The following is a 20,548-nucleotide window of genomic DNA, read 5'->3' as shown; positions in this document are numbered from 1 at the left end:
TCCCGGAACTAGAGTCACGGAAGGTTGTGAGCCGCCAGATGGGTGATGGGAACAGACCTGAGTTCCCCTAAAAAGCAGCCGGATGTTCTGAACGGTTCCTTCAATCCCAGCCCCGCCCCTCTGGCTTGGAGTGGAGCGTTCCCAGACAGGGCTTCTCTCTTACGGCCCTGGCTGTCCTGGAACTCACACTGAAGACCAGGATGGCCTCGAACTCACAAAGATCACCCTGCCTCCTCCTGGTTTTTGTTTTTTTAATAAAAGGTCTCATTCTGTAACCCAGGCTGACCAGGAACTGTTTGGCTCAGGCAATCCTCCTGCCTCAGCCTCTGAGTGAAGCAACTACAAGCACGAGCCAACGCCTGGTGGTGCGTCGGCTGTTTTGTAACACAAATCCTTGGTGTGGGCTCGAGCAGAAAGAGGCGAGGGCTCAAGGGTGAGCTCATCCCTGGGAGGGATGAGGATCCGGAGCAAGCGGCCCAGGAGGGGTTTCTGCGGGAATCCCCCACGAGGGCTCCGTCATCCCTCCCCACTCGGCCCGGGATTCACCACGGCAGCTCCGTCCTTCCCGATGTCCTCGAGAACTGCCGGACGTCCCGAGTCTCTCACGCGCCTTTCCCACCCTAGCCATCCCATCTCACACCCTTGCAGCCTGGAGTTCTAGCAGATGGCCAACCTCCCCGCGACCAGAAAAGTCCAGAGGAAGCAAAGTCAAGAGCCTCGCACATGCGCAGGACCGGCGCGCCGCCAAAAGAACGGGGCGGAGCCTCCTGACCCGGAAGCCGGGCCGTCCCATTGCGCCCGCGCAGTTCCGCCCTCTCTTCTGGCCGCCAATGGGACCTCAGGCCCCGCCCCTGGAGACTCGGGCCCCGCCCCTGGAGACGCGCCGCGGCGAAGGCCTCGCCCACTAGCGGAGTCTACAGCAAGGGGGCGGCCGGGCCCGCGGCCCCGCGGCCACCATGAAGCTAACGCGAAAAATGGTCCTGTCCCGAGCCAAAGCTTCGGAGCTGCACAGCGTGCGGAAGCTCAACTGCTGGTGAGGCGGCCATGCGCGGGAGGGATGAGAGTCCCGCCTCCGGGGGCGGGGGGCGGGCGGAGGGGGGCGCCTGCTACCCCAAAGCTAGCCAGGTTGCAGGCCCACCCCGGGGCCTGTGCCTCAGAGGGGGGTGTGGCCCTCGCCTGACATCTAGAATTTCCCTCTGGTCTCGCCGAGGGACTTTCACCAACCCTCTGTGACTGGGTCTGGTATCTGAAAAACAAAGGTGCTTAGTGGCAGGTCTACAGGGAGAGAAAACTGGGGTGTAAAGTCATGATTCCATATCACTAGATGCCAGAGAGGGTGACCCGGTTTGAGTGGCAGCCCGGAACTTAGATGTTACGGGATGGATGCACTCACAGGTGCATGGTTGGATCCCACACTAAGGCTGAAAGACCAGGGCTGCTGCTTCTGAAAGACCAGGAGTTTGCATTAGTGGGGTGTGAAGAGCTACAGGTTTCTCTGGGGACTCGGGGGGGGGGGGGGACGACACTGTGGCCACAGCATCTAGGAGAGACGCAGCAAGTACAGCCTAGTGGCGTCAACACGCTCCTGGAAGGAGTCAACTTTGTTAATTAAAAGCCTTTCTCTGCCCTGGCACATCTGGTGTTGAACCACGGCCCCCTCTGTCCCGAGTTTTCAATAATGCCTTTCTTTGTGGAGCCAACATGGCAGGACTCCTTCTCTGTGCAAGCAGAAACAGCAGCTTCATTGCAGGCCTGTGAAGTTTGCTTCCTAAGTTGCATGATCAGCCTTTGAACTTGGCCTCTCATAAAGACCCCTTTGTTCCTGTCTGTGAGAGGAAATAACTTTCTGCTCTGGGCGCCGGAGAGGAGTAGATTGTGTGTCCTGCAGACAGAGTACCCCCATGCACCATAGTGGTGTAGTGTGGTCAGAAATCTACCTAATCGTTTGTGATACCTTTCCTGTTATCTGGGTAGCCAGCCTTTCTTACTGTGCCTTCAGATCATAGAATCTTTAGATTTACAGGCAATTGTCATTTCTCTGGGGATTTTTGATACTTTCCATTCAAGGAGATTAAAGTACGTCTGTCTTTTCTTCCCCAGGGGCAGCCAGCTCACGGATGTAAGTTCTGACTTGATTCGACCATCTCCCAGATGCCTCTTCCCAAGAAGAATAAATAAAGTTACAGAACTGTGGCCATCAGTTCAATGCCATGACACTTGCATGTATAAGCTCTGCTCTTGGAGGAGTCCGGGTGGTGATTTTCCTCAAAGACATCATCAAAACTCTCTGCATGGCCTCCTCTCAGTTGGCCCAGCTTCAGGATGTGCGCACACAACACACACACACACACACACACACACACACACACACACACACACACACAAATGGCAGGCAGAGACTAGACAGTAGACCAGGCTGGAACTGTGGAGCCCACAGCCCAGGTCTGATCTGCAGATACGACAGTGTGTTGTAGCCAAAACCTACTTGCAGTTCTGTTTGACTTGGACTCAACTCCATTGGCAGGGAAGGTATCTACCCTTTCCTTGTGCCTCAGGAACACCAAGAGAAAAGGTTCTCTGTCGCAGCATAGGAAACCAAGATCCCCGGCCAGATGTCCTTTGAGGGCATTGGATGTAATGATTTCTGTCTCTAGCACTGTCTTAAACTGTCAGGTAGAGGGCTGGAGAGATGGCTCAGCGGTTAAGAGCATGGTCTGTTCTTCCAGAGGTCCTGAGTTCAATTCCCAGCAACCTCTACTGGCCTGCAGTCACAAATGCTGTACACATAATAAATAAATCTTAAGGACACTTTGAGGGCAAGCTGGGCCACAGAGACCAGCATAGCTGGTTCTTCTGAGTGCCCTGGTTGCACAGGGCTTCACCCCTGGGCCCCATTGGTGCAGGTGATAGGACCCAGGACAGATGTCTCCCCTGACCTGAGAAGTGACAACGGGACGCTGTTGCCCACTCACCAGCCCCATTCTTCCCTCCCTAGATTTCCATATGCCGGGAGATGCCCAGCCTGGAAGTGATCACACTCAGGTACTTGACCCCTGTGTCCCTGTAGTCCTGGGGTATGGGAGCTATGGGGAGCTATGTGTCCTTTCTGTGGGGCCCAGGGAAAGTGGGAAAGCTGGAGACTCACGGCGCAGTCTAAGAGGGCAGCTTCTGGTGACGAATGGATTGGGGAACAGGACTCCAAGAGCCTGGCTCTCCTGCCACTCATTCCTGTTTTCTCGGGGACCTGCCTGGGCCTCCTAAGGGCTCCGCTCTGCCTGCCCTCTCACGTCCACCCCAGGAGATAATCTGTGCACTTGGGGCAGTGTTCACACTTGGGGCAGTGTTCAGTCGGGCCTCCTAATAATGAGCAGTAGTCTACCCAGGCCAGTCCTCCTTGTGGCCACGTCTGTCCCCGAGACCCTCCCAGTGCCCTACCTCCTCCGCCTTCCTGACTCCATCACTTCTAGGAGATCCTCCATCCCTGAATTCTCCCCTGACCGTTCTGGGACCCAAGATAGGGATGACACTTACGGCCCCTGATGCCTACTACATGTCAACATGGTGCTGGTGTCCTTCCCCAGAGCATGTTAACATACCAGAGCAGCCTTGCAGGAAGGGGCATGGGTGAGGTTAGCTCAGCAGGCCAGGCTCTGGCTACTGTTGAGCGGAACACAGACTGTAAAGATTTGGGGTGTTGGTAGTGACTTTGGGAGTTCCTGAATACTGGTTTTTTCCCTTCCTGTGTTGCGATCCCTTTCCTACAGGATGGGGGTCACCCTCAAATCCTGTTTGTCAGAGCTTATTTATGTGTGATGTAGAGCTTGTGGGCACTGATGCTGAGTTTTAGACAGTTCCTGCTGTAGGGCTAAGTGTGTCCCTTGGGGGGCACAAAGGAGGGTGAAGCACCCTGTCTGCCAGGGTGATTCCACGTGAATGCAGAGCTCCACGCCAAGGCGCTGCCCACGTGGTTCTCCAGTTAAAGGGCTCCTCCTAACGCTGCCTCTTCCCCAACCCCGACTTACTTGGTCTTGATCCATTTCTAAGGCAACTCATGGCTGAGGCAGACCCACAGGTAGAGGCCCCTGGCCCATGGAGGTCCCAGACTGTATGGGTCCCTGACAGCGTGCTGGTCCCACAGCGTCAACAGCGTCTCCACCCTGGAACCTGTACGTGCCTGCCGACGCCTGAGTGAGCTGTACCTGAGGCGGAACCGTATCCCCAGTCTGGATGAGCTGTTCTACCTAAAGGATCTACCACACCTCAGGGTGCTGTGGCTGGCCGAGAACCCGTGCTGCGGCACCAGCCCGCACCTTTACCGCATGACTGTGCTGCGAAACCTACCCCACCTGCAGAAGCTAGACAACCAAGGTAGGGTCTGGCACGTCCACCCACTGGCAGCCGAGGAGGTCCCCATGGAGGGCCTTCCCAGGCACCCCTCCTCCCTGGCTTCTGCAACTCCCAGCTTGAGGAAATGGGCTTCTGCCCATCACATGGCATCATCAGGAGAGCGAGCCCCTGTGAATGTCCCCATGCAGATACGCCATTGCAGCATGTAGTACCCACAGGGCTCCTGTCTGCTAAACCCACCTGGACCTGTGCGCCTCAACAGTCTCTCCTCCTTTGGCCTCCCTCCGGGAGGAAAATCCATCTGCCGTGGTGAGGGTTTGCAGTGTGGTGACTGGGCAGCATGTGGTGGGCTCAGCTGCACTGGCAGCCAGGCCTCTGGAGCCACATGGAGGACACCCCCACTGCCCCTCACACCATGCCCACCTGTGCTGTGCCTGCATGCCCCTCTGTCATGGTGGAGAGCCCTGCTCCGGGCTCTTGGCAGGGTCCAGCTTGCTGACACCAGAGGTTTGTGCTCTCAGCAGCCAGTTTCTGATTCTCATCCGTTGCATGTAATTGTTTTCTCGAAGACACTTACTAAACGGGAGTGAGTGAAGTAAATATGTAAAGCCATTCCTTTTAAAATTTGTCTTAGGGACTGGAAATGTAGTCTGATGGCAGAGAGCCTGGGAGCATATGCAAGCCCAGGCTCAACCCCGGCACCACACAGACTTATCTGAATTTGGGGGTTTGCTCTTAGAAGCCGCTGGACTTGAGGTTCACAAGCACCCCTTGCTCTTCTACCAAGTATCATTCACATTGTGAGATTGGGGATCAGAAGGGGCGGGACTGACGGTCCCCAGGTACGGCCCTTGTGCGCACAGCAGCAGGCATGCTGAATCCCCGAGGAGGCCGGGGCTACGTGGAGCTGACAGGCCCCTGACACCCTTACCTTTTCTGTCCCCCCTAAGCTGTGACCGAGGAAGAGTTGACTCGCGCACTGATGGAGGGAGACGAGATCACTGCTGCCCCAGGCAGAGAGGACGCAGGCAATGGCTGTCCCAAGCCCTCCTACACCCTCAGCTCTGCCAGCTCTACAACTGAGACCAGCCAGGGCCTGCTGAGCTACACGGAGGATACAGAGTGAGCCTGCAGGGGAGCCAGACCCACTGTCCCAGGGGCATCCTCGGGCGGGCCGTGAGAGGGAGGCTTCCTGTCTCCTTCTGGGAGGGGCGTGAGCTCAAGTAACCTGTGCACACACACAGTGCTGGGCAGGGGGGGAAGGGTGATGCAGAGGCTTCTAGAAGCAGCACGTGACCTGTCGTGCTCCTCGAGTGGCCTTGAATGTGGGCATTCTGCTGCTTGTTGTGACCGCACTTGGTCAGGAAGGGTGTGGGCTCTTTAGAGGGGCCACAGCTGAGTTCCACATGGTGGCTGCAGCCTGCTCTCTGCCGTCTGTGGACAGCACCGTAGATGAACTTTGTGGGAAGGCCCACAGGCCACTCCTCTGCTCTGACGCCCTCCGGGGGTCACTTCTGTGACAGTGCCCTCCCTGAGGCCCTGGGTAGAAAGCATTGCAGGCGGGGAGCCCCGGGCACAGAGAAGTTGCTCCCGGTAGCTCTGGGCCCCTACTCTGCACACTGGGCTCCTGTGCCGTTATAAAGTGCCTAGATTGAGGGTGCCTGCCTTCCGTCTCCTGCGGTGGGCTGGGACCGCTTGCCGGTGTGGCTTGGTGTCTTGGTGGGATCTGACATGCAGAAGGAGGTGCCCAGAGCCCTCTGACTGTCGCTCCCTCACCATCTGCCTCTCCCCAAGAGTCCAGGGCCAGACTGCTGGAGACCAGTCTTCTTCCTTCTCACAGAGGGATGCGTTGAAGAGTCACAAAAATAGAGTGAGTGACCACGGCCCCTCCCTCCAGACAGCAGAAGGCAGGCGCTGGGGGGGGGGGGGGTTGAAGATAACGGGCCAGGTCTAGACTCTTGGGAAGAGGGGGGTACATGAGGCTCACTTCCGCTTCCCACTCCAGCATGTTGGAGCCCCCTCAGGATTCCTTCCCTCCACTTGCCCCGTCCCCCTATCAAATTCAATTCCAAGAGCAGGTCTGTGCCCGCAGGCTCCCTTCCCTCGCCAGGTCCTCCTTTGCTCCCCAGAGAACTGCCCCAGGCATTTGTCTACTGGTGCCCACCAGGCATCCTCCGGCCTGAGCTAGAAGAGGCACACCCACCCCGGAGAAAGGCCCACCTCCTGGCTGGTTGCCCTGGGGCCGGCCTCTGTAGAACCAGGACACAAACCGAGAGGTTTGCAGAAGCCCTGGTGTGCTGCAGAGGTCAGGGGTCAGAAGCTGAAGTGACTTATTCACTTCTGGCTTGTTCTCAATGGGCCACAGGTGCTGCCCCCTCAGCCATCCGGGTCCTCTTGTCTTTGGTTGGAAACACTCTTTCTCACCGCTTTGTATGAGAGGGTACCACTCTGAGCCGTCCTTGGCCCCCAGCCTCTATGCCCTGTTTCTCCCTCTGAAGCTGGGGCACAGACCCCAGGCTGGCTGGAACTGCGTAGGGAAACCATGCACCGGTGTCTGTGCCGCGACCTCCCCACGCTGCTGCCTTGGAAGGCCCCACCCTGAGACTGTTCACCCTATAAAGGATGCCACCGGCCAGGCTCTAGTTCATCCTCTCTGTCCACAGAACATCCTGACTGCCATCTTGCTGCTGCTGCGGGAGCTGGACACGGAGGGGCTCGAGGCTGTCCAGCAGACTGTGGGCAGCCGGCTACAGGCGCTGCACAGGCTGGAGCCCCAGGAGGACATGGAGTGACTTCCTGTGCCCCAGTATCTGGACCCTGTTATATCCTGTGGAAACACCGCTCCACCTGGAAAGCCTCCCTCTGGGTTCCCGACACCAGCCCAGTGCAGGAGCAGTGGCCGCCAGCTGGGCAGACCCCTCTCCTGTGCCTAGGGCTGGCAGAGCTGCTGCCCACCAGCATGGTCCCTGAGACTTACCAGCTGAGGCCTGGAGGATCTGGGCACTACCTGACCCTTCCTCAAGGGAAGACTGTACGAGCCATACCCTCCAATAAAGCACTTTGTTTGGGCTGGAAGCCAGCATCTCTGACAGGCAGGGCCTTGACCACAAGGTCCATGCTGTTTCTCAGCCGCTAGGGGGAGCCCTGGTGTCTCTGTCAGGCCTACTCGTCAGAGGTGCCTGGAATGAAGTCTTACAAGGCACCAAGTCCCAGGTGTCTTTAGGCACCATAGCCTAGGAGAATGGATTTCTCTCAGGACAAGGATGGGCAAGACACTGTCTTTTTTATTTCTTCTTTAGGAGAAGGATGGCACCTAGTTAGAGTAACTGTTGGGGACATCCAGAGTTGCTCATTATTCTGAGGTGTCAGATGCCATCAATAAAGCTGTTTTAAGCCGGGTGGTAGTGGCGCAAGCCTTTAATCCCAGCACTCAGGAGGCAGGGCCAGGCGGATCTCTGTGAGTTCGAGGCCAGCCTGGTCTACAGAGCGAGATCCAGGAAAGGCGCCAAAGCTACACAGAGAAACCCTGTCTCAAAAAATAAATAAATAAATAAAAATAAAAATAAAGCTGTCTTGTTAGAACAGTTGGGATAGGGTTTATAATTTACCCACCAGGCAGGGGTGCCTTAGGGTAGGCTTATACCTGCCATGAGAAAATAGAGCCAAGAAAGGCATCAAGATTAGCATGTGTAAAACAATGAGCCAAAGTCTGGAACCACCACCACCATGGGACAAATAGACATGGCCCAAGAAGCCTGCATGCAATAGCTAGCCCTGTAGGTAACCTGTATGGGTCTTAATGCTGAGGATTCAGGGCCACTGGGCCCCTGGCCTTGCTCCACCTCTGGTCCACTTCCAATCTTGGGAGTACTTTCTCTCTTAATAAACTGTTTCTATCAGTACTTGTGTCCCTGGTCCAATTCCTTGTTCCAGGACATAAGAATCTGGAAATGCTAGCAGGTGTCCTCTGGACCACACCCCATGCCTGTAACATCCTGGCCTTCCTTCCTCCTGTGGCACGGTCACACATACCTCAGGGATGGACAAACTGTACCAGTTGTGATAAGACCACAATCCCTAAACCCCACCTCTGCCCAGACTGGGGACACACTACAGCACGGCCTGTAGCCCTACCTGGAGCTGAGCAAGGGGACCTTGAACCCCTGCTCTGAGTCTTCCGGATGTAACCCCTTGAGCAAGACAGGAATTGGCATGGTGATGGGGCACCCTCCCATCCAACTCACAGCAGGGAGAGCTGGGGCCAGAGGTGCCGCCCCCCCCAGAAGGGTGGATGCAGTACAAGAAAGAGCACTCAGAAAAGAGGTGGCCGCTCTGTATCCTGGGTGTCACCTAAAGCCATTGCTGTCACCAGACCCAAAGTTGCCACGCGGCTGAACAGATAAACATCGAATCTAGCAGGAGTTCCATACTGAGAGAGAGCTGAGTCCCATCTGATGGAACCAGGGCACAGGACAACGACCTGACCCCACCTGGCAGTGGCCAGAATGAGCCACACAGGTCCTGGGTCTGGATCTCCCACCCTTGATGCCTCTCTGTTGCAGAGGCCCCCTGTGTGGCAGATGCCCAGACTGAGTAAGGCGCCTTGTGGGTGCTGCTCTGACCTTCGGGTGTCCAACTACAGCCTGCTGTAGTCCCCAGACCCTGAGCTGCTTTGGATGGAGAACACACTGAACAGCTGTGGATATTCGTGGTGACTCTGGAACCGGCACATGCGTCCCCAGCCTGACCCGGGACATCTGAGCCTGTCAGGTGAGGAGCTGGAGGACCAGTGAGAGGCCATTTCCAGGATACCATCGCCTCCCGGATGGCATTATCCCTAGCAGGCAGCCCAGATACAAAGTGGTCCACGTAAAAGGGCAATGTTCCGTGGAAGGTCCACTGTTTTTCTGTACTTGAGCCAGCCCATACAACGGCTGCAAAAAAAAAAAAAAAAAAAAAGCCCCACCCATTAGGAAGAAAGATCAATCCTCTGCACAGAGCAGCAGCTAGGCAGAGCGGGCAGCCATGGACCTTAGCCTTGGGGAAGATGAAGCCCTTAAAAATGCTGCCCCCTCCTAGCCCGGGCAAGCTGGCAGGGTTGGAAAGGACCTGCCTGTCTCACCCAAGCCATTGATGTAGCATGCTTCCTTGACCCTGACCCTGTTCAGTCTTCACAAGAGTCAGGGATGGTCTGCTCTGCTCTGTCCCCAAGTACCCCGTCAGACATCCCAATAGGCAGAATCACCCAGTTTATGTGGTGGCTAGATGGCATCAGGATACGAGGCCACGGGACAGTGGGGACACTGATGGCTGCTGGGGCAATGGCTTAGATGTTTCCTGTGTCCCCCATTTATGCTCCCGAGGGAAGAGTGGCAAGGTGATTTCCTGTTCCTCCTCATGTTGGGTTGAGTCCACCTGTGCGGACCAGCATGACATGATGGTGACTCTGTGACCTGCCACCAAGCACTGCTGTAGAGGGCTGGTGCAGTGGGGTAAGCCTGCTCAGCAGTCATGCTTTGGGAGATGCTTCCCAAGGTTCCCTTATCACCCTAAGATTTATTCAGGGGTCTCAAGATCCAGAAAGCACTAAAACAGTCACACACACACACACACACACACACACACACACACACACACACACACACACTCACCACACACCATGCTTGGAAACAGCCTTCCTTCTGACTGAGCCGAACACAGGGACAACAGGACAGGCCATTGCTGTCCCCAGTATACTGGGCACCAGAGTGAGGGCCGCCCTGTTCCACTGCGGTCTGTCCTTGGCAGGACAATGGCTTCCCAGATCTGTCTCCTTGGGGCCAAGACATGGGAAACAGCGGCATGGGGACCAGAGGCTGAGAAGCAGCGGCCATTTGTATGTCAATGCTCATCCTTGTCTTGGCCTCATTAATTCAGCCAGACCTACTGCCCTTTAGGTTGGGACTAAGGCAGCCAAGGGCAATTCACCTGGTCCCTAAAGCCGTCAGAAAAGTCCAGGCCCATAGGGAGACCCTGACCCAGGTCAACCACTGCCCCCATGTGGCCAACAGGCCCACAAAGCCAAAACCACAACCTTTGACCTCCATACACTCAGTCAGGAAACAGCCTCCGTCTATTGTAAATATCTAGCCATTGCAGGGAATGGACCCAGCAGTGGCTAATGCAGAAACCCTGAGCAGTGGATTGGAGCAGGACCTGAGGTGGGGGTAGCCAGGGCTCTGACCTCCACAGACTTCTCTTTGTTTTTTTGGTTGTGAGCCTAGCCTTTAATGGCTGAGCCATCTCTCCAGCCCCCACAGACTTCTCTGATGAGCCAGCCTGAAAACTGCCTGGGGGTCAGCAACCAGCCAGGACCACTATCCTGACAATGACAAGTCTCCCCTCCAGACCCAGAACCCACTGCCCACAGGTTGAGACCCCAGCTATTCAGGGGGCAAGTGTGGGGGCCCCGCACCAGGCTCAGAGGAGCACTCCTCAGGCAGACTGAGGACTCAGGTCTTCCTAATGCCCCCCAGGGTGGGTTTCCCTACCATCTGGTCTTGCAGAACAGCTAAGGGTAAGACTTGTACATGAGTCCTGACAACAACCCTCTCCCTGGACTCCTCAGCTCATGCTGTCCAGGTAACCATGCTCCAGTCAGGTGACTTTATTTCTAAAAAAGGTAAGGCTCTTTTCAGCCATGTGGTGAGGCAGCCAGCTGGCCAGTGAGGGAGAGGCAATGTGGGTCTGCCCAGCCAGGGCCGGAAGGTGAGGGCTCCCCAGGTGCTCCATCCTGGAGGTAGCTAGGGGAGGAAAGCCCCAGAGCAGCACACTAGACACCCCACCCTCCAGCCACAGGCCCCGAGTTCCATGTGAGTTCCCCTCCGTGCTGGGATCTGTGGCTGGCACTGGAAGGGAGAGAGTCCAGGAAAGCTGGAAGGGCGGTGATGGCGGCCTAGAAACCTTTGTCTATGCTCAAGGTGCGGCGTGTGACGTGCTCCAGCTCCCCCGACACGTAGTCTGCCATGCTGATGCGGTAGTGTGCCAGCATCTTCAACATCAGCCGTAGATTCAGCCACCACTGTTCCCGTGGCATGCGGTGCCTGAGTAGATCAAGGCTGGGTAGTTACAGAGGCCGAATCCCGCAGTCCCTTAAACCCCGAATACCTAGCTGTTATTGGGACCCGGTTGATATATGGAGCACATCTGGGCGCCCCATTCCTTTGGCTGCTGCTGAGGTGGAGTCAGGTGCAAGAGCAGCAGGTTAATCAGCCCGCTCATTACAAATCTCCCCAGACTGCCCTGTGTTGGCCTTAGAACACCCAGACAAGACCCCTGCTCTTTAAAGCCTGACGAGGACCCTGTCCAGGGACATTCTGGGCCTCCCAGGGTCCTCCCATCTCCATGCAGCCCCAAAAGGACTTACTCAAAATCGGTATCTTTCTTGAGTTCCATGACTGGACTGAAGGCCACCACCTTCTTCCGCAGGCCGATCACACAGGCGGAGTCGGGAGCATTGGCGAACACCCGCCCTATGGAGACGGACATGTGCTGGGCAAGGTCAGGCCCCAGAGACCTTCAGAGGGCCAGATTGGGCCAGCTCACCCCACCTACCTTTGCGATAGACATCGCGCAGCTTCTCTGACATCCACAGCATGGCCTTCACCCCCAGTTTGGTCCCATAGTTCCGGTCGAAGGGGGTTGGAGCCCCTCCCTGGATGGAAACACAGGCGAGACCTCATCCATGGAGCTCACCAAGCCCCAAAGGAGACTAGACACAGGGGTCCTAAGCCAGCACATGAGCCAGGACTGCCTCCTGTGTCCTTGCAGAAAGCATGGCCACTTCGCCACTCCTGACCTCTTGTCATCCCAGCCTCTTCCTATAAGCTGAAGGGCCTCAAAGTGCAGCCTAGAACCATTCCAGAGGTCAGGAATGGCCCCTGTGCCTCAGGATCCATCGGCAGTAGCCCCACCCCAGGCCTCCTGAAAGCCACCATGAGGCAATAGGGTTTAGTTAGTAGGTGAGGGACTAGGCAGAGAGGACATAACCACAGGATGACAAGGGCTTGGGCTGCCTCCCAGAAAATGAGGGTTCAGTCCAGGGCCCAAGTGCCAGGTTTGGGTCTCAGCCCCGCGGTCTTCTCTCCGTGAAGGAGCGATGGGAACATTCACCACCTGAGTGCTGGAGAATTAAACAGCTTGGCAAGCACCTTCTCGGGGCATGCACGAAGGAGAGCCTCTCCCTCAAAGGCCCTCCCGGGGAGAAAATGGGGATGGAGATGGGCAAGTGAGTTCTGCTGGGGCCGGGGAAGCACCCTCAGAATAGTACCTGCTGCAAGTGGCCCAGCACATTGGTCCTGCAGTCGAACACACCCTTGCCTTCCGAGGAGTACAGATTGTACAGGAACTCCGTGGTGTAATGCTCATGGCATTTCTCGTTTCTGTGGAGAGACACAAGGCGGTCGAGGCTGCCCCAGGCCAGGCACAGGTAGAGTGGGACAGGAGAGGAGGGGGGCCGCTCCCAGGCCCTGTGCCCTCCCCCTCCCTGCCCAGCACCCGCAGCAGCCTCACCGGAGCACCAGGCCCCTCTGGATGTCGGTCTTCATCTTCTCGGTCATATGCTCCACATTGGCCTGGGAAGAAGAGGAGGTGCGTTAAGAGGTGAGAGAGAAAGCAGGGCAGCTGGGACCCAGCAGCCTCAGTAGGGAGGCGGGGCAAGGATGCTAAGACACCACACGACTTGAAGAAGGAGACTTGCTGTCCCTCAGGAAGCGACTCCCATCCCGAGCCTTCTGCTTCTGTGTGTCTCAGGAGGGGCCTGTCAGATTCACAGGCAGCTGGAGAGCTCAAGATGGAGGCCGGGCTCACCTTTAAGTCGTGGATGTTGAAAGGGTCCTCAAAGACGTAGGCGGCATCGGCACCCACGGCAATGCCTGTCACAGTGGCTAGGTAGCCGCAGTAGCCCCCCATGGTCTCCACGATGAACACACGACGTTTCGTCCCCGAGGCTGACTGCTTGATGCGGTCACAGCTCTGGAGGGATCAAGGGGGCAGTCAGAGCCCAGCATGGCAGCTCACTACTATAATCCCAGTAGTCGGGAGGTTTAGGTAGAACTACTGCAAGTTCAAGGCCAGCCTGAGCTAGATAGTGAGTTCTAAACTAGCCTAGGCTACAGAATGAGACCCTTTCGCGAAAATAAATGGGCAGGGAGGACAGTTAGAATCCTCTATGTCCATTCCTCTCACCACCCGTGGACCATGGGGACACTGTTACACAGGATCACAAGGCCGCAACAATTGTACCCAGAACCAAGGGCTCCCACAATACCCGTGACCGCTGGGGAGGGACAGAGCCTGGGCCACCTCCACTGGGTGTGTGCACAGATCCAGGGGCTCACAGTTGGGGGTGCCTGCCCCCCTGGAGGTACAGACCTATCATCCCATCGGCAGGGCCTAGGAGACCCACGAAGCCACCCACACGTGGGCTGCCGGCCCTCCCCAGGACACCTCACCTCCATTGCCGCATTGACGGCGGTGTCTGAGCCCAGGCTGAAGTCAGTGCCGGGCACATTGTTGCTGATGGTGGCTGGGATAACACACATGACAATGCAGAGCTCCTCATAGCGGCCCCGTGCCTCCACCAGCTGCAGCACACCCTCGTAGGCCTGTGGGCCAGAAAGGGAAGGGAGCCAGGAGGGGGTGGGATGAGGCAAGGTTCCACCAGGGCTAGGGAGCCATGGTGCCCTGCCCCTGAAGATGGCGGCGTCTGATACTGGGTTGGCACAATCTGCTCTCACCCTAGAGCTGTCTAAGGACACTAGTCCTTCCAGAAAATCAGGATCCTAATGAGGACTGGGGGGGCTCCAGCTGAGCTCCTAAGTTCGGAGCCACCCAAATGTTCATGTTTATCATTTGGCAAGGACTCACCAAGCACCAGGGCATGGTGTCTGTGCGCCTTGCAGACCTCGTTACTCCTCTGCCCTCTACCTCCTTTTTGAGGCCCTCTGTTCCCTTCCTCCCTTTTGATTTCCTAACACCAGGCTAGCTGTACTCTAAGATACTCGGAGGGTTAAAAACCCCAGCCCAACCCCACACTTGACAGCTCTGACCCTTTGGCTGCCCCAGCCCAAGGTCCGTGTTTGAGGCCATACTTCCGGCCCCGGGGTACAGCAGCACCCACAGTGACCCAAGAGGAGAAGCCTCACCTCAAAGCCACCGATAACCAACAGGGCGTGAATGTTGTAGGTGCGGAGGTTCTCCACGATGGCCTCCAGGTGGAGCTTGGGCAGCGTCCTGTGGTTGGAGAGAGATCAGCCTGGAGAGGGGGCATGCAGCTCACAAGAGTGCATCTCACCTCAGAAATAGGTGACTTGGCCTTTCCCAAAGCCAGAGATCAGTCACCAAAGGGACCCTCAGGGAGGCTCCGTGTGGGATAGAGATATGGGGGCCAGCATGTGAGAAGCCTGGGTGCTTACTCAACAACCTCACTGGGCATTGGCTAGCAATGGCCAAACCTCTGCCTGACAGCCTGCCACTCTGGGTGTCCCTTCTGGCTGAGGTGGTAACAGGAAGGGACACTTTCTCTAGCTTTTGCAGCTCCACAGACTTGGACAGGACAACATCCCACCATCACACAAAGTGACCATCTCACCCCATGACAACTCTGTCGGGGAATCTTGAACCCATTGTAAGACCACCAGGCCTTGAGATAAAAACCACAGCCAAGGGGCTGGAGAGATGGCTCAGAGGTTAAGAGCACCGGCTGCTCTTCCAGAGGTCCTGAGTTCAATTCCCAGCAACCACATGGTGGCTCACAGCCATCTGTAGTGAGATCTGGTGCCCTCTTCTGGCCTGTAGTCATACATGCTGTATACATAATAAATAAAAATAAATCTTAAAAAAAAAAAAAAAAAAAAAAAAACCCACAGCCACAACCAGAAGGAATAGCCCATCTCTCATGAGGGACACCTCTTGCTCCGGCTGCCTGCCACCAAGTGTCCCCACACTGCAGGGCAGGCATGAGACACTGGGCAGCACCCTCTCTGCCTGGCTCACCCAGGAGTCCAAGGGGCCGGCCCTGGACTTCAGGACTAGTCACTCTCTGTCCCATCAGCTAGGCTGTGCGCATTCAGCCACCAGCTACTCACCTCTTGGTCCCCAGCATTGAACCACCTCGCCCCAGCCAGCCTGCCACATCATGCCAGCCCACTTCTTGCACCTGCCAGGAAGAACATGGCTTCAGGAAGGTGGCCCAAGGTCTCACCAGTGTGACTCCTCAGGCAGGGGACAGAGACTCTGTCAGTGCTGGCCATCACCCCAAAGCAGGGGCCTGGGTCTCAGGGCTGATTAAGAGGACAGAGTCCCCCAGCCTGGCGGCGGTGGCGCAGTCCTTTAATCCCAGCACTCAGGAGGCAGAGGCAGGTGGATCTCTGTGAGTTCAAGGCCAGCCTGGTCTACAGAGCAAGATCCAGGACAGGCACCAAAAACTACACAGAGAAACCCTGTTTTGAAAAACCAAAAAAAAAAAAAGAACAGAGTCCCAGTTTCCACTCCCCAGGGCAGCCAGCCCCTCCCCATGGGCTATCACATTTCTTCATGTCCCTGAACAGGACTGTTGTGTTTACACATCCAGCACCCTTCAGATCTCTGAATGTGAGGGGTTGAGCCCCCAACCCCAGCCACCGCCTGCATCGCCGCGGCACCTACCTGACCCTTGGCCAGGCCTTCGAAACCATCATGCACAACGTACACTGTGTGTCCCTCGGAGATGCCGGTGCGCACTGCAGAGCGCACAGCGGCGTTCATGCCGGCGGCGGGGGCTCCCACATTCAGGATGGCCAGGGAGAAATTGGACTTCAGAAAAAAAAAGGAGACGCGACAGAAATATAAGCCCCGGGGCCCGATGGATCCCTAGCCAGCCCGAATGCTATCCAACATGGGAGTAATATTCATTCATAATAGTAATGTCCTATTCATTCCAGAAAGTTCTGGGAAAGACCAAATGAGAGAGAGCACAAGTCCTGCGTACATCACAAGGTCACCTGGCATGCTCAGTGGACACCGCCTGAGAGCAGGCTCACAGGCACAGCCTGATAGGCTGGGTAAACAGCTGCTTCAAAGCCCTCAGGCATCGGCCATCCTCAGACAGAGGTGGTACAGCCATGGGGGGAGGGGCCACCCAGTCTCACAGCAGCTAACATCGTACCAAGAACTGGCTTGGTGCTATGTTGATACAAAGTGATAGACCCATAAGCTGTATGATCCAGTGTGCCAGCTCAGAGTATCTGAGTGGGGCCCTGTCCTGGTCCCTGGAGTAGCAGGAACCAGCCCTTCCGTTGCTCTTGCCCTGGAGATACCTTCCCCAGGGTCTCAGCTGTCCCCATAGCTCAAGGCACTGTCACCTTCCACCAAGTCCCATCAGGGCCACGTTCTTCCACAGTCCTTGAGACGCCCTAGACTGGGCCCTGTGGCCACAAAGCAAAGCTGAGTCCAGTCCTCAGGGCATGGCTAAGACCTCGGGCAGGAAGGAGGAGTTGGGGCCAGCCACACCCAAGCCCCAAACTCGGAGCTCAGCAATCCATGAGACAGCAGTGAGGCGGGAGGAAGGGGAAGATGGCAGAACCGTTGCAGCCATGGTCTCTGCCCTCCTCTTTACCTTCTCCTTAGAGATCTTCTGGTGGGCAAGGAGCTTGTAGATTTTCCAGTTGTTCTCGAAGCTCCTGGAAAGGAAGAAGATGGTGAAGCTCACAGCCCCACCTCACCCCTGCAGCCACAGACAGCCGTGAACTCGGGGAGGCAGAGTGACGGCCGCTCAAAAGCCAGAGCAGGGCACGAGCACACGGGACTCTGAAGCTCAGTGCATGCTCAGCATGGGGCCAGAACTCAGATCCTAAGGAGCCAGACTCCGTGCGGTCAGCTTGTCTTGTGGCTACATCCCACGCAAACATCTTCAACAGACCCCTGAGATCCAACGGGACACAAGCCCATGGCCTGGGCATCCAGCCAGAATATACTAGTCAGGCCTACAGGACCAGGTACCTGCAGGAGGTGGCACCCCATGCCACCAAGGGCTAGAGTCCACATACCCGCTGGCCCTCCCTGCCCTTCAGTAGGGCATTCCAAAGCTGGCCGTGACCTCTGTCCATCCCTCAGCACCACTACCGCCCCCCCACGCACCCTATAGGTCCCTCCCTGGCACGGCAGCCCCACACCTCACAGTTGGCAATTGGCATCACAGGGGCTACCTCCCCTCAGCTCCTATAACAGTGGGTACTAGCCCAGAGTGCCAAGGGGAGGGGGGGGGGCGCCCAGGGCCTGCAGAGCACCATCAGCGAATGCCGGTCCATGCTCACCCCTTCCTCCCCACTGCCCTAAAGGCTGGCTACCCTTACATGCCACGGAGCTGGATGGCCTCGTCGAACCTCTTCTCATCCATGGCCTTCTGCACCTCCTTTGTCTTAAAGAGAAAAGAGAGCCGGGTGGTCAAGGAGGCCTCACAGACCCAGCCTGCTGGCCTCAAGAAGGGACTCTGAGCCAACACCTTCGTGTCCTGAGCCCAGTCAGTTTTCAGGAGGCCCACCCGGCCCAGACATGAGTCCTCCTTTACCTAGGGACAAATCAGCCCTGTGCTTCACATGTTTCCCTGTGTCTCAAACCCCCTCAGAGCCTGACCAGAGCCTTGGGAATGGGAGGGCCCCCCCCACCCCATCCCTCACCCACATAACAATACCTGAAGCAGGGCCTGGACTGACATTAGTAGATTTCCTAAGGGGGTCAGGACCAAGCCTTCCTCCTGCCTCCAGCATTCTGTCTACCCCAGCCACGGAGCATCCTCACCACCACCACACCCTGAGCCAAAGCCAGCATCTCCTTGCTTGGCCTCACAGCCCTTTTGCCCTCAACTGTACTCCATCCTAGCGTCCCTGCTCTGGCTACCCTAATGACCCCCCCATACACCTGCCAGAGCCGTACCCAGTAATTCCATCCCTCACCCCAACCCCACATACCCAGTCACCTACCCAATGCCACGGCCCCCAGGAAGCCGAGACCTTGCTCTCCCAGCTCCCCGGCTACATGTGTCCACCTCCACACTTCCCTCTGGCCAGTTTCTCCGAAGCCCGGGAAGCCCCTTCCTCTCCTACGGCAACCCTCGTCCCCCACCCAGAAGCCGAGGACTTAAGAGGAAGCTAGGGGAGCGACACCCACCACTTGCACGCACTCCATGAGAGGCAGCCGCACAGACTGATTCCCGGAGAGGCTGACCACGCAGGCCGGTGTGTCGGGCGTGGCCTCCAGCAAGGCCATCACAGCCTCCATGCCCATCTTGCTGCTCTGCAAGAGAGAGAGGACAGCACGGCTCAGGCTGGTACAGCCCACCCCACCACTCTGCAAACCAACACAGCCCCTCTGCAGACGCACACACACACGCCAGCTTCCTAAGCCTCCTCCACACTGGTCCAGGCTCAGATCATGGTGCCTTGGCACGATCGATCAACAGTCAAAACGGCCAGTCAAGGCCCCATTTCCCATCAGAGTCCCCACAGCCCGGCTAGTGGGCCTGGTGAGGACTCGCTCGGGGTCTCTGGGACTGAAAGATGCAGGGAAGGATGACAGCCAGGGCCCCAGGGCTCCTTCCACAACACGCTTCTTGGAGCCTCACACATCACCCTCTCCTGATAGAGAGGAGTGATAAACATGGGCTGACAGGCTGGGACACCTAAAATGCCAAGAACTGTGCTACAGGGGACGGACCACAGCTGTAGGCTCTGGCACAGCAGAGAGAACAGACAGACAGACAGACGAAAATGAAGGACTCATGGAAGATCTGCTCCTCGAGCAGGTGTCCCCTGGCATCACCCAGGAGACATTTGGGCTCAGAACTGGCATAAAAATGCTGGCACTCTGGTGACAGCCAAACGGTAGTGAGCTGTCCCTTTGCCCTCTGCCTCTGACTAGGCAGCTTGCACTCCCACCAGCACCCAGGGCATTGGCTGGGCATGGTGATCTCAGGACATTTTTAGATCTTGGTGGGGTGGTATTAGCCTTGTGTCCAAGTCTCACACTCCCCTGGCCTCTTTATAGACTTAAGTATCATGTAGGGTGTAGAAGAGGCCTAGAAGAGCCAGTGAGGCCCCTTCCATGGGTCTGTCTGTGTCCAGTTCTTCCTAAGGGCCAAGGGAGATGGCACACTGGAGTTCTGGGCTCAGCAAAGTGGATGTGGCGTTACACAGGAGCCAAGCCAGCACCATCCGGTCTCACATCTACATAGTCCTGTCTGTCAGGCGGCCTCTGGCCCGGCCCTTCATAGAGTACCAGCCCTCACATACAGCATCTTTGACATGCATGGGCCTTCGTGGCCAAGAACCTGTTTCCTTTTGGCTCAGACATGATGTGTATTCTGTAGTGGTCTCAGAAGGGATCTGGGGCAGCCGAGAGCCAGCCAGCCCAGTCCCTTAGTGCGCGCTCTCACACACACACACACACACACACACACACACACACACACACACACACACACACACACAATGTCCCTGCAGAAGCTTGTACACATACCAGGACTCGGTCAAAGGCTGAGGGCGTCCCTCCTCGCTGCACGTGGCCCAGCACGGTCACTCGTGTGTCAAAGCCCAGCCTCTGAACCACCAGCTATGTGTCAAAAGAGTAGAGGATAAGTAAGGAGGTGTAGTGCACGCCTTTAATCCCAGCACTTGAGAGGCAGAGGCAGGCGGATCTCTGAGTTCAAGGCTAGCCTGGTCTACAGAGCAAGTTCCAGGACAGCCAGGGCTACATGGAGAAACCCTGCCTTGTGAGCAGAGGGTCTGTAGGTTCCTGCACTAGCTGCTGCCCAGCTGTCCGTAGGCCCAGTCTCCATGGTCCACCCGTGCAGCCTTAAGAAACATGCTCTAGCATCTGAGTGTGGAGTTCGTGTGAGTGTGAATACATTTGTGAAGATCGTGTGACCACGTGAGTGTGCATCGAGGGTCCATGTGTGCATTCGTTGGGCAGCATCTTTGTGCACACAGGACTGGTTGTGTTTCATGCCCTTGCAGCCCTGGCTAGTCAACACTGAACACAGTCTCTGGCCCCTCTGCTCAGTGTCCATTGGACGCCAGTGGTTCTGGGGGCCGAGGTACAGTGGGAACAGCAAATAGGTTAGAGTCCCAGCACAGAATCAGACGATATGGGGACACAGTCACTGCCAGAGGGGGTGGGGGCAAAGGCA

The 20,548-nt window shown here is 56.8% G+C and overlaps 2 protein-coding genes across 3 annotated transcripts in view; one reads left to right on the top strand and one right to left on the bottom strand.

Moving 5' to 3' along the window:
• The first annotated feature begins 822 nt into the window (after nucleotides 1-822).
• Nucleotides 823-8,249, top strand: Cfap410 (cilia and flagella associated protein 410). Its single transcript, XM_006989433.4, has 7 exons — nucleotides 823-1,033; nucleotides 2,101-2,119; nucleotides 2,996-3,042; nucleotides 4,139-4,368; nucleotides 5,298-5,469; nucleotides 6,142-6,217; nucleotides 7,011-8,249. The coding sequence occupies exons 1-7, from the start codon at nucleotides 957-959 to the stop codon at nucleotides 7,137-7,139; spliced, it is 750 nt and encodes a 249-aa protein (XP_006989495.2). The 5' UTR covers nucleotides 823-956; the 3' UTR covers nucleotides 7,140-8,249.
• A 2,729-nt stretch (nucleotides 8,250-10,978) lies between these two features.
• The window catches only part of Pfkl (phosphofructokinase, liver type), a 23,334-nt gene continuing 13,764 nt past the window's right edge, over nucleotides 10,979-20,548 (bottom strand). For both annotated transcript variants that reach the window (XM_042265724.2, XM_042265725.2), the window contains 14 exons: nucleotides 19,879-19,971; nucleotides 18,532-18,657; nucleotides 17,718-17,782; nucleotides 16,982-17,045; nucleotides 16,033-16,179; nucleotides 15,474-15,544; nucleotides 14,532-14,619; nucleotides 13,839-13,991; nucleotides 13,195-13,359; nucleotides 12,898-12,959; nucleotides 12,656-12,767; nucleotides 11,941-12,040; nucleotides 11,753-11,858; nucleotides 10,979-11,429 (listed from right to left, as the gene is read on the bottom strand). In XM_042265724.2, the coding sequence (XP_042121658.1) occupies nucleotides 11,282-11,429; nucleotides 11,753-11,858; nucleotides 11,941-12,040; nucleotides 12,656-12,767; nucleotides 12,898-12,959; nucleotides 13,195-13,359; nucleotides 13,839-13,991; nucleotides 14,532-14,619; nucleotides 15,474-15,544; nucleotides 16,033-16,179; nucleotides 16,982-17,045; nucleotides 17,718-17,782; nucleotides 18,532-18,657; nucleotides 19,879-19,971 (1,500 nt within the window). In that variant the 3' untranslated portion in view covers nucleotides 10,979-11,281. The remainder of the gene's footprint in view (nucleotides 11,430-11,752; nucleotides 11,859-11,940; nucleotides 12,041-12,655; nucleotides 12,768-12,897; nucleotides 12,960-13,194; nucleotides 13,360-13,838; nucleotides 13,992-14,531; nucleotides 14,620-15,473; nucleotides 15,545-16,032; nucleotides 16,180-16,981; nucleotides 17,046-17,717; nucleotides 17,783-18,531; nucleotides 18,658-19,878; nucleotides 19,972-20,548) is intronic.

The sequence above is a fragment of the Peromyscus maniculatus genome, chromosome 21, assembly GCF_049852395.1.
Source record: "Peromyscus maniculatus bairdii isolate BWxNUB_F1_BW_parent chromosome 21, HU_Pman_BW_mat_3.1, whole genome shotgun sequence".
Taxonomy (NCBI): domain Eukaryota; kingdom Metazoa; phylum Chordata; class Mammalia; order Rodentia; family Cricetidae; genus Peromyscus; species Peromyscus maniculatus.
The sequence above is the reverse complement of the archived record's forward strand: the minus strand, read 5'-3'. Positions and strand labels throughout refer to the sequence as shown.

Coding starts and splice junctions, on each gene's coding strand:
- Cfap410 (XM_006989433.4), top strand. CDS start 957: ATGAAGCTAACGCGAAAAATGGTCCTGTCCCGAGCCAAAGCTTCGGAG. Junction 4,369..5,297: donor GCAGAAGCTAGACAACCAAG/GTAGGGTCTGGC, acceptor GTCCCCCCTAAG/CTGTGACCGAGGAAGAGTTG. Junction 5,470..6,141: donor AGCTACACGGAGGATACAGA/GTGAGCCTGCAG, acceptor CCTCTCCCCAAG/AGTCCAGGGCCAGACTGCTG.